General features: G+C 39.2%; 1 protein-coding gene across 9 annotated transcripts in view; it reads right to left on the bottom strand.

Moving 5' to 3' along the window:
- The window catches only part of CHD2 (chromodomain helicase DNA binding protein 2), a 128296-nt gene that overhangs the window by 32668 nt on the left and 82661 nt on the right, over positions 1–12967 (bottom strand). For 8 of the 9 annotated variants that reach the window (XR_006273593.1, XR_006273592.1, XR_006273594.1 and 5 more), the window contains 7 exons: positions 12776–12924; positions 11690–11786; positions 11184–11276; positions 7564–7734; positions 6451–6626; positions 1489–1530; positions 796–935 (listed from right to left, as the gene is read on the bottom strand). Coding sequence is in view for 6 of the 9 variants with exons in the window: in XM_043490039.1 (XP_043345974.1) it covers positions 796–935; positions 1489–1530; positions 6451–6626; positions 7564–7734; positions 11184–11276; positions 11690–11786; positions 12776–12924 (868 nt within the window). In the remaining 3 variants the exon portion in view is untranslated. Of the gene's footprint in view, positions 1–795; positions 936–1488; positions 1531–6450; positions 6627–7563; positions 7735–11183; positions 11277–11689; positions 11787–12775; positions 12925–12967 lie in introns of those variants that run through there. The other variant, XM_043490040.1, reaches the window with a different exon arrangement.

The raw sequence follows: 12967 nt of genomic DNA, 5'->3' as shown, positions 1-12967 counted from the left end.
CAGGGCCAAGATTCCAGGTACACTGGTTGCCTCCTATGTGTGAACCCTTAATCACAGCTGACAGAGCCTCCTGTGAGTAACCCCAGTGAAGGGAGACACAAGAATGGAGGCAACTGCACAGATATACCACAGTCCAGGGAACAGAAATGGTCACACCTTCATCTCTTTGAGGTTCAACTATAAGGGTGTCCTTTAACAACAAGGACTTCAGCTCTCTCCAGACACCTCCGGCTTGTGCAGAACAGGCAAAAGTACTTTTGGTGTGTAAGAGAAAACATGCTACAGGTCAAATTCAATTACAACAAATTCTACTGCCAAGAAAGTCTCATTCTAACAAAGAGGTTTATAATATTCAGCTACTGCTTTGTCTATTTGGATTAATTCTCTAAATCCTTTATCACAACAAAACAACACCTGTATGTGCATCCAAGATAATTACTACTGGTGGTCTGTAATGTACTCACTTGGAGCCACAATACAAATGTGCCCAGTCAGGCTTTACTTCCTCAGATATTTACATCATTCAAACCACCTTGAACTTTCTACAGTAACATTAAAAGAAATCATTCCGCTTGTTCAGTGCTCTGCACCCTGGGCAAATCAACTTCGTTTGGGAGTAAATCTTTGGGATCTAACAAATGAGCTCACATAAAGGCAGGTGAGAGTACACACCTCAAAAAATGAGGGAAGCAACAGGATACAAGCATGAAGAAGGAGAGAAGAGAAGAGACCCCTGAGCAGCAGAGATCCCAATCCAGGTCTTTGAGCATCACTGAGGCAGACTTGCTGACTTACCCTCACTGGCATTTTCTTTCAGCTGCTCTTCATATTCCTGCATTGCTGACACACAGCTGTTGTGAATCAGTTCCCCCAAGCGCTTCAGATCCGCCACAGACTTATCTACCAGCTCAGCATCACGTGCTATGCACTCCAGCCTGAGGAAAGACAAACACCAGGACACATCTCAAGGCCCTGTGCCCATGTGACCTACCGCTTGGTTTTGCATAAGCTTGCTCCTGCAAAGACACTTTTCTCTTCATTCCTCAATTGACTGTTTCAAGGCTCCAACAAGAACGCTCCAGCAGTGACTATGACTAACTTACTTTCCGTCATAAAGAATTTGACTTGGAAGAGTCCACAAAAACAGACTAATTCAGAAAACAGGGGAAAGAGTTCAGCTTTCTTTATTAACTAAATGGGCTATCGGGTGAAGTGGCCAGAAGCTATTAGCACTAGTTTGCTTCTTTGTGCTCACTTTCCTTTCTCCAGCCTACTTCCATTCACTTCAGTGTTCCTAGAAGCAAAGTTCAGTTACATCTGCAACACATTTTGTTGATCTCCAAGTCATCTGGAGCATGTCATGTCTAAAAATCAGACTGTCAAAAGGTGCCAGACCTTAAAAATGGAAAATAGAACCAAAAAAAGAAACTGCTACATAATAGAAGGGAAAAAGAAGTGGATAAGAAACTATTGTGTTACTAAACTTACCGTTCAAGAGGGAGACCAAACTTCTTATACGCCTTGATGAACCTAGGAAAATGATTAATAAATCATATTTAAAAAGCAGACTTCAAAAAAAAAAAAGCAGACTTCAGCTATGCTGGTGCAAACACATCCTGTGATGAAATATGAGCCATAAAAACGGTCAAAACATAAAAATGGGCAACATCTCTTTTGCAACTGCAAAATCCTTGCAACTGCCACTAAACGAATGAATATCGAATGCCTTTGAAGATAGCCAACTTAAAATGAGTGCTAAAAAGCTTTTCAAACCAAAGATCAACTTTATTCCCAGTGACTGGTCATGAAACTGCTTAGGGATGTAACTGAGTATGGTGGCTTAACTCTAGTAATATCGTTTTTAGAAGGTACAAGTTTATAGGTAATAGGTAATAAATGATTTAATAATCACAACTCTTATGATAAAATCCAATATAGTTTTACACGTCTATTCAGTCCACTGCTATTACTTTCAATTACATACTACAATATTTTCCATTATGTTCTGGTCATTAATACAACTAGAAGAGTTTTAGGACTGCCTCAAGTACTTTTTGTAATGAGGCAAAGTAAAATAAATTTATGATTTTAAACTTTTTAGGCAAAACTATTTTGGAAACTCTGACTCCTTCTGTCAGTGTCTCTGACCTAAAACCTAATCATCCTTCCACAGGTCTCTGGTCTAAACTATGCTAAATGCCAATATATGTGTAATCTGTTCCCTTCCCTAGAGCCAACCACTAGCACTTTCACTAAAAAAGCAAGATTCACAATATATGAAGAGCATCACTGTAAAATGCCAAATTATCTGGTTAGGTAACAGTGAAAGAAGAGATACCATGGAGAAAAAATGAAAAGAGAAGGCACGGCAATTCTTAAAAATGGTGATGAATATGACAATAGCTGTGAAACAATATTAAAGGAATAGCATGGATACAAGGATTAGGAAAGTACTATATGTGAAAGCAAGCCTGAGGGTTATTCCTCAACTCTACATTTCTTTTTCTTGACATATACTGAAATATTTTACATCTGAAATAATATGCCCTTTGAGCTTACTTCAAAATAATAGTGAGACAGAGAAGTATTCTAGGAATGATGGGATAATAAGGACCTCTGAAAATCTGCCCCTTCACAAAAGCAACAAGAACACTGGCAAAAACTGTCCAAGTCAACTTGGTTGGAATGCTGGAAATTAATCAAAGGCTTGCAGCCAACTTATAAGCATATATCCAAGAAAACAGCTGAATCTCAGTGTGAATGGTGAGCTCTCTGCCATTCTGACTTGCTCTGTTTCCCATGCCCTCTCCCCAGCACCAAGACTGCCTTGAAAACCACTTTCCCAGCTCAGCAGCTGCACAAACAGCAACACAGTGGCCATTACAGGGAGCAGAACGGGCTTGGCGCTCCGCAGAAGCCCCTTCCCCAGAGAACAGCCTGTCTGGCCTGGCCGACGGCACCCTGAGAGACTCCATTCTCAGGCTCATCTTCATTTGACTCGGGTTTTTGTGAAGACACTGTCCATAGTTCATCAGTCAAAATTCAATCAGAGACAAAGGTTCGACACCATGGTTGCCTGAAGCAGCACTATAAGCTGGGGATGAACAAGCTGATCAAAAACTGTGATGGAAAAACTGGGGTGAAAAGATGTTCACAGGTGTCTTTGAAAAGCTAAGGCATATTCCTTATTACTCAGCCGTTAAAAAGAATTCATTTGAACCAGTCCTAATGAGGTGGATGAAACTGGAGCCCCTTATACAGAGTGAAGTAAGCCAGAAAGATAAAGAACATTACAGCATACTAACACATATATATGGAATTTAGAAAGATGGTAACGATAACCCTATATGCAAAACAGAAAAAGAGACACAGAAATACAGAACAGACTTTTGAACTCTGTGGGAGAAGGTGAGGGTGGGATGTTTCAAAAGAACAGCATGTATACTATCTATGGTGAAACAGATCACCAGCCCAGGTGGGATGCATGAGACAAGTGCTCGGGCCTGGTGCACTGGGAAGACCCAGAGGAATCGGGTGGAGAGGGAGGTGGGAGGGGGGATCGGGATGGGGAATAAGTGTAAATCTATGGCTGATTCATATCAATGTATGACAAAACCCACTGAAATGTTGTGAAGTAATTAGCCTCCAACTAATAAAAAATTAAAAAAAAAAAAAAAAGCTAAGGCATATTCCTGGGAATCTAGAAGGCTGCACATGTGTAGGGCTGTGTGCAGGCACAGTGAAGACAGGAGAAGTTGTTAATCTCTCACCTCTGACCAGTCTTCAGGCTCCACACGAACAGGAGCTGAAGGATAAGGCAAAGTCGTAAACTGCCTGCCAGAGCACTGAACACACGCCTCAACATCCACAAGGAGTCCTTCAGCAAAGGCTGGAGATTTACTGTTTGGTAGACTTAAGGTGCTTAAGAAAGTCTCTGCCCAGTCATTAGCTGAGCTCTAAGCTAAATGAGCAGAGACTTCACAGAACTAGTCCAGAAAAGTTACCAAATAAGCAAACAACGACAATAACAAATAGCAAACACAAAAAACTCTGGCTGGCAGGGGGATTTTGATGTCCAGACTAGCCACATTTTACTACTTAAAATGTCCAGTTTTCAAAAAAAAGTTATAGGAAACAAGAAAGTATAACCTATATACAGGGGAAGAAGTCAGTTTTCAATGGAAATAGTCTCTAGGAAATCCAAAAGTTGAACTTAATAGACAAAGGATTTAATCAACTATTGTAAATATATACAAGAACTAAAGAAATCCATGTCTGAAGAATTTAATGAAAATTTGAGAATTGATGTATCACTAAATGGAGAATATTAGCAGAGATGGAAATTATATAAAGGAGTCACATATAAATTGGAGTTGAAAAACTACAATAACTAAGATGAAAAAAATCACAGGAGTAGATGTGAACTGACAGAAGAAAAACATCAGCGAAAAGGTAAGTCAACTGAGACTATCCAATGTGAAAGAGAAAAAATAAAGACTATCCTTCAAAAACAAAGGAGAAATTACGACATTCCCAAATAAATAAAGATACAACTTGTTGCTGCAGACCTGCCCTAAAAGAAATACTAAAGAAGGGTACTTTGGGCAGAAATGAAAAGACATGAAACAATAACTCAAATCCACATGAATAAACAAGAGCCTCAGGAGGATACCTGAGTAAGTAAAAAACACAGTGTATATGTATTTTTTTTCAATAACTCTTTACTTCTCCTCAATCATTTTAAACCTGTACAATAAAAGCACAAAAAGGGAGAAGGAATGTACCTAAACTGGAGTAAAGTTTTAGAATACCACTGAAATTAAGTTGGTATTAGTCCAAAATAAATTGTTCTAAGTTAAAATATTAATTATAATCTCCAAAGAAACCACTAAGAAAATAATTTTTTAAATGTAAAAGAAACAAGAAAATTAAAATAGTATACTAAAACTCATGCAATATAGAAGAATGCAGTAATGGGGGAAATAATGAAACAAAAAAGATACAAGACATAAAAAACAAACAGAAAAATGCAGACATAAATTCTATTTTATCAGTAATTGCATTAAATGTAAATGGTTTAAAGATTTCAACCAAAACAAAGAAATCAATAGAATGAATTTTAAAATTCATCTAACTAAATACAGCCTATAAGAGTTGCAAGTTGCAAAGACACAAATAGATTGCAATAAAAAAGGAAAAAGATACGACACATACAATATCAAAAGAGTTAGAGTATCTACATGAGCATTGAACCAAGATATAAACTTTAAGACATAAACTGTTGCTAGAGACAGAGGACATTTTATAATGAGAAAAGGGCCAGTCCATCAACACAACATATTATCAAGTACACACACGTAACAGCAGAGGCCCAAAATATAGGACGTAACAACTGACAAAATAGGAGAAATAAATAATAGAGCAACAATAGAGATGTCAACACCCCATTTCCAATACTGCATACAACCATCAGGCAGAAGATCAAAGAAAATAGAAGATCTGAACAGCAGTAAACCACACAGACCTAATAAACAGCTTTTGCACATCCCACTCAACCTCAGCGCAATATAGTCTTCTCTGTGCAACACTAGAGGTAGGGGGCAGCCGAAGCAGGGCCACACACAAGGCAGACTGCCGATTCATAATGGTTAAGAGAATACCCAGGGGAAAGGGTGCTGAGATTTTATCAGTGTTTGTATGTATTTACGTTTTTCCATAAGAAAGAAAGAAGAACAGAACAGGTATAAGATTTAGTGGGAAACAATGACCTCATGGTTTCAAATGCTGACCTAAAAGGACTACGTGATATAGTTAAATTAATAATATGGATTAGATCACAAAGCTAGCTATCTTCAGAGTTTCTACTTTCTTCACCTGTTTAAAAAGATAACATATAAACTAGGGGGAAACAGATTGAAAGCAACAATTTTAGATTTTTCTGGAGGGCAGAGGGATGTGAATCAGACACCAACAAATGTGTGAAAGTACTGACAGAAAGATGCCTAAAACTGACAGAAAGTAACAAGAAGCAAGCTGATGAACAATATGCTGTGTGTAACAATGTGCTGTATGTATTAGTAAACCAAACTGATACCAGTATTAACACTAACAGAAAGCAAACTGGGGTTATCTGTACTCTAACTTTTTATATTATACCATTTCTTCTATATACATTGTTAAGTATGTATGCATGTATGTACTCAAATTCTTCAATAAAAACAAAAAAAAGTTCCAGCCCAAGGTGGCCGCCAACAGCGTCTTTCCTCTTGGCTGGACTTTCTTCATCATGAAATGTTCAGAGCAGAGAACAAGTATAAACAAAGAGCTCAGCTGAGGAAAAGCTTGGACTCCAGTCTCCCTGCCGTCCTCCCCCCTCCTTGTCACCCAGGCCAGGGATGTACAGCATGCTCGCCCAAATGTGAGGGGAGGGAGAGCAGGGCCTCCACCAACCTCCGAATCTCAGCGTCCGTGAATCCCTCCACCAGGTCCTTCCGCACACTTCGGGGACGCCCTCTGCGCTTGGGCTTCTTGTCGTCATCAGAGTCATCTGTCTCACTCTCAGAGGCAGAGGACCTCTGGGCCTGTCTCTTAGACTCTGTGTCAGAGTCACTGTCATTTGTCTGAGCCTGAAAATGCAAAGTTACACTGTAGCAAATGCCAGGTCCAAGTGATCTAAGGACTAAGACCAGCCCATCTTAACTCCTTAAAGCTCAGAACTTCCTATTTTATCAGGCAAGTCAAACTGCCTTTAAGAAAGAGGGAGGCAGATAGCATGTGATGAAAGAAGATCTGCTTGGAGTATTCACACTGCCAGAGACATACTGTCTCTGGTCATCATTAAGTACATACTGTCTCTGGTCATCTGGTCACCATTAAGTACCCTGGAATAAAAATATTTGGATTGTAGGTTCATGCTTACTTTCTTGGGCAAATTACCTCTCCACGCCTTTGTTTTCCATTTGTAAAATGGGGATAATAGCATCTATAATACAGGGTTTTCATATGAAGTAAATGAATCAGTTAGTGTAAAAGCACTGACTTATGCCTGGTACACTGTGAATACTCAATAACAACTACTATTAGCTAATATTCATTTACTAGGATCTTAGGCAGACCTAAGTGTGCTATCACCAACAAATTGAGTAAAAAAACATAGTTTATCTATTTCTATGTTCTTGCAAAAATCAAATTAGATAGTGCCTCTCATGGTGCTTTGTAACTGAAGCACCTTTATATAATCTCTTACTAAGTATTTATACTAAGTGCTATGAACAAACATTTACAGATGAAGAGACGTTTGACTCTGAAAGCTGAAGGCCTTGCCGATCAGAACCAAACTGTCAGAATTACTACTTCTAGTGTCAGGCACAAAATGCAGCCTTCTATCAAACTCAAATTCTGTTCAGCCATCTCACAAAGGGCCAAGATGCAGAGATGGAACGTCTCCCAGGTATGCACCTGGGCCCTGTGCACGCGTCCACTTCCCTCTGCTAAGTTCCCAAAACTCTGCCCTGGAACCAACCCTCCATGTCAGAAGCACTTCCATCTCGTTCACTAGATCACCTTTTTAGTGGAACTCCGAATTCGAGGCAACATGTAAATCTCTTCCAGCTCCTTCTGCCGCTCTTCCTCCTCCACTTTCTTCCTCTGCTCCTCTGGGATGATCTCATCCCAGTCCTTGTGAGGACGCTCATCAAGCTCTTCTTCATCCTCCATCGTTGCGAAGTTGGCAACCTTACAACAAAAGGACTTCAGTCTGACCGACATTTCACTACTTCCCAAAACACCAACTACTGAAACGCCAACTCATGCAGTGCTTTGAATCTAAAATGCTATGAATGATAATAGGACTCCTATGATATTACATAATCAAAAAAATCAGTTTTCTACTAATTTCTCCCTTATCCCCTCAAAAAAATCTACTTGCCAAGTTCTAAAGTTCATCAGGAATTGTACTTAAGAATAAAGAAAGATAGAAAGATACAAACTGTCTTATGTTTTATTAAAAGATGTGCTATTATATCATACACATTTTCTAATATATTAACTAGAACTTTTAGATTTATTTAGATGATAATAATTGCAGGGAACTCCCTGGTGGTCCAGTGGTTAGGACTCCATGCTTCCACTGCAAGACTGCAGCGGACACAAGTTTGATCGCTGGTCAGGGAACTAAGATCCCACATGCCGTGTTGTGTGGCCAAAAACAAAGTAAATATAGATCATAACATCCGAATCCCTAATGTTAGCCCAGTGTGGACTGACAGGCCTGTACATGGTAAACTGCTACTGAATAGAGCTCATCTGAAACAAAGTGTAACTCAAAGTAGTAGCTACTATCTAGTCAACTGGTTACCTTATTCACTTTTATTAAAAGTATAGAAGCTCAAGGTATTTCATAATTTCACATGCTCAAAACTGTACTTTAGTCTCAGGAATAAAAACAAAACCATAAAATGCAAAAAATTCAAGCAAATTTGGAAGAATATTCCATTTACTTCATGTTGTGGTCTGATCACTAAGTCATGCCCAACTCTTGTGACCCCACGGACTGTAGACTGCCAGGCTCCTCTGTCCATAGAATTTTTCAGGCAAAAACACTGGAGTGGGTTGCCATTTCCTTCTCCAGGGGATATTCCCGACCAAGGGATCAAATCCCAGTCTTCTGCACTGCAGTCAGATTTTTTACCAATTGAGCTATCAGGAAAGCCTGATATCAGACATTTAGTATCTATTTATATAGACATAATATGTATTCCAAAAAGAAAGGCATCTGCATGTATGAGTCTGAAAGTCTTAGACTATGGCTACAGAGAAACATCTACCAACTCTGGCCACTTCTGAGCAGTGGTGGGCAGGCCCCAGGCCTGGACTAAAGTTAAAGAGCTTTAGGAAGTTCCATTCCTCAAAATAACTTAAGAGCTGACACTGAAATCACAACTTTCAGGCAAAATTAACTCTTAACTTCCAACATGGATATCATGTCTTCACAATCAGAATTTTAATATTCCAGGACAAAACCAGAGGTGTGTAATTCCTGAGATTTAAAATTCAACATTTTTCTGTTCCATAAAACGAATTATCTGACTGATCTCTGAAGTTAAGCACTATTTGTAACTACTTTAGATCTCACTTTTAAAATGGTATTAGTTGATACAAATACCAATACTACACATACATCAGTGGTTCATGCAGTTGGGAATTTAACTTTCCCAAGAGTGGTGCAGCAGTCAAGGGCCAGACTCTACAGGCCAGAATCCCTGTCTAAGAAATAATAACAACTCCAAACGTGTGACTTTAGGAAATCTACTTAGCCTCCTTGTGTCTCAGTTTCCTCATCTATAAATGATGGTAACAGTGACTTCAACATAACATTGTTGTAAAAACTGAAAGACTGATATACAGAATGCACTTAAAACTGCTTATAGTATGAATTTTCTAAGGATTGGTTATTATTACTTAAGAAATGTGTAGTCATAAATACCTTAAAAAAGTGTTTGTTATGTTTCCAACATGTTAAATTAGGTTAACAGAAAAGAATCATTAGGAAAAGAAAGTCAATTCAGTGATGCACTCCAGACATACAGAGTCCCTACGTAAGCAGAATCCTACCTAACTAGATGCTGAAACATAATGGCCAAAGGGCTTTAGAAAGACAAGTGTCACCAGTCATCTGGCTTCTGATCAATCTGTAACATGCAGAAATTTTTCAGACCTAAATAATCATATAATATTTTGACAAGGACACCATCACGAAGATTACTTCTGTTTAAGAAGGGAGCATTAGTCACAGAAGTGAAATCCAGTTGAAACGCTAACAATTCACCTCCACCTTCTGCATCCTTAAGACACACTATCTCTGATACTAGCCTTCTGTGATCCACTCAACCCTTTCTTTTTCTTCCACTGAGACAGCTTCTACCTGTGGCCAACCCACAGGTAGACTTCATCACAAAGTACTGCTTCCTCCCAAACACTTCTTTCTCAGTCCTAGTGGGTCTACCACACAAAATCATCCATGTAACCTCTTACCCTTGTCCCAAACATGCACGGAACCAACCAATGATGAATCCACTCAATCACATTCTCACTTGAATCTGGGCAACTTTTTGCCACTTTGATGACTCTTCTGTGCCTCCTAAGCCAATCTTCCACCTTGGAATGAACAACTGATCCAGTTTTTCTGACCTCAAGTAATGCTGGAAAGTCATCTGATCCTGCCGACTTGCTCTAACATGAAGTCCCACCTTCTAAATTCAGCTCTAGTCCCTATCAAGTTCTACCCAGCAACTCCTGGCCCCTGGATGGAGCCATCCCAAAACTGCTCCACTTCTCAGTAAACACCTCACTTACTGGTAAGTAAGGTCACCAACTGGAGCTTCTATATCATCTCTCCCCTCTCCTTCCCAAAGTGGATTCTTCTTTTGTCTTTCAAAGGCCAGATCTTCCATTTGTGCTTTTGATTATATCCCTTTCCAGTCTCCTCCTGGGCAATGTGCAACCAAACTGTCCTTCTTTCCTTAGAACCTTCAATGTTTTCCTATTCTCAAGCTCTTTCCTCAACCTAGAAACATGGTAACACCTTTCAAAAGCCTTACCTTGCCTGACCCTTTCATCCTTATAAATTACTTTCACTGTTTTCCTTACTAAGCTTTTTAATAAAGTCTATACTCAACGCGGTCACCTGCTACTCATCCGGTATCCAGCTTTTGCATTTAGTCCTGAACTCATTTAATTTTCGATCAAATACCACCAACCATCCCACAACTTCCCGAATGCCACGAAGTCAGCAGGAGCTTCCCCACTGTCACCTTCTACTTTCATACCTCTGACCTCTCTTTGTCATGATTCTACTAATGTCTCTCCCAGAGCTCCACATTATCTAGTTCTCCACCTGTCCCACTGACAGCGTATTTGCAGCCTTTCTCACACCAACTCTCTCTCTTCTATCCACCGACTCTGGGCAAGATGGACCACTTCGGTGGTTACCCCCATGGGAAGGACTGTACAGTCTATATTTACACCATTCTTGGAACTCTAGAGAATGATTTTAAGGGATATGAATCAACTTAGGTAAAAAGAAAAGCATAGAGTGTCTTGCACTGACAGAGTACTGACAGGCATTACTTATTATTGGTTCACAAATCAATGCCAAGGACTTTCTCAGACAATGATTTTAATACCTTAAATTGTGACAGAAGTTCATCTGTCGCACTTGTTGAGACTTCATTCTCTCTGGTTTCAGCCAAGCGCAAAATTTCATCTATATCCATTTCCTAAAAGAACATGGTAAAAAGGCAACAGTGGTTAGCATCGACTGAGAGTACTGGTGCAGATAAACCAACTCTCTTTTCTGATACTCCATTTTCTTTTACACTCAGTTTTTATAACGTTTTATATCCAACGTTTCAAACTACTATTTATACAAATCATAAGATGAAACTTCAGAAATTACAAGAAATAAAACTGGAATAAAAAAGAGCAAAGACAAAATCCGCAATACTTTTCTCATTCTTTCCTGGTCAATTTTGTAAGTACTTTCAGCTCTATAAGAAAAAAGAGAAGCTGTGTTCTGCAAGTAACTACTCTTTCTTTAGAAAAGTCTCAGGCTCAGAATGTGCTTCCAGGAAAATTTAGACTCTCACAGATGATACTTATCAAGAAAATTTCCCCCCTTACTGTTAATTACCTGAGGCTCTGATTCCTCCCCTTCAAGTTCTTTGAAGAGATCCTCTGCTCCAAATTTCAAAATCGCTGTCAGCTCTTCTTTATTAAAAGGATTTGAACTGTAGAAGTAAAATGAAGTTGTACTCTCTTAGGGACGTCAAATAACCTCTATTGAGTTGTAAATATCTATTCTTCCTAAAGAGGTCCAACTATTGGTGAAAATAGAAATTCTGCCACAAGAAAAATGATCTCACAAATATTTCATGGTTTTTAATCCACAGGATGAGTCTGCAGTGGTAAACCTAACTTACCAAAAGACTAAGAAATTATTTTCCTGTTGGTTCATCTATTTACATGGGTAAGCAAGAAAGAAAATAAGCAACATGAAAGAAGGGAATTCTCTCTTCATCCTTTGATTCAGAAAGTTATTGTTCACCAAGAATTTTCAAACACCTCCTCTCTGGTCCAAAATAAAAGAACAAGCTTTTTCTGTCTAGTTTTCTTTTTAGTGGAAAATCATCATCACCTAATTAGAAAGGGCTCGTTTGATTTAACCTGTAACACAAACTCTAAGACAGCCACAGAAGAAGCTCAAAAATTTGGTCAGAATGTAAACTCTCTAAGAGAAACAGTTGTGCTTCCAAATAAAGCCGGTTGAAACTTAAAACTATTTTCCTTTCATACCCTTTTGTTTTCAATAGGAAAGGCAATCTCCACACAAACATTTTTACCAATAGTAAGAAACGGCCGCCAATTCACTGAAAAGTCCAAGGCAATTCTGTGCCAGGCAGAAAGCCTGATGGCGAGCACACAGCTGCCACTGCTGTGTCGTACGGCACAGGCAGAGCCAAAAGCAAGAGGCTGGAGAGCAGGGCAGGAAAGACAAGAAGGCACATGCGGAGGGCTGATACGCCAAAAAGTAGAAAAGAAAAGAGGAAGGAGAAACAGGGAAAGCAAAATAAAATGAAAATGTCATCTTGCAGTTTTGGCTTGGTCCTTTCCAAGTAATCAACGGATTAATGCCTGTTGTAGAGCATCTCATGAGAAGAATGAATGTATTACACGAAATGATGATGTAAAATTGACTTCTGCTACCTCTCCCACTTACTTGGACCTTCCAGAGTTGTTTTCCAGAACCGTTCGGCCAGTGGTATCCATGCGCTGAATCACCAGATGGTCCAATACCATCTTCTTTTTGGCCCGTTCTATGATCTCTTCCTCCACAGTCCCCTTTGTAACCAAGCGGTAAATATTCACCTGTAAGAAAAGGCAATGTTATGCTTATGCCTGTTCATACACA

The sequence above is a fragment of the Cervus canadensis genome, chromosome 17 (assembly GCF_019320065.1).
Source record: "Cervus canadensis isolate Bull #8, Minnesota chromosome 17, ASM1932006v1, whole genome shotgun sequence".
Classification (NCBI taxonomy): domain Eukaryota; kingdom Metazoa; phylum Chordata; class Mammalia; order Artiodactyla; family Cervidae; genus Cervus; species Cervus canadensis.
This window is presented reverse-complemented; position numbering and strand designations above follow the sequence as displayed.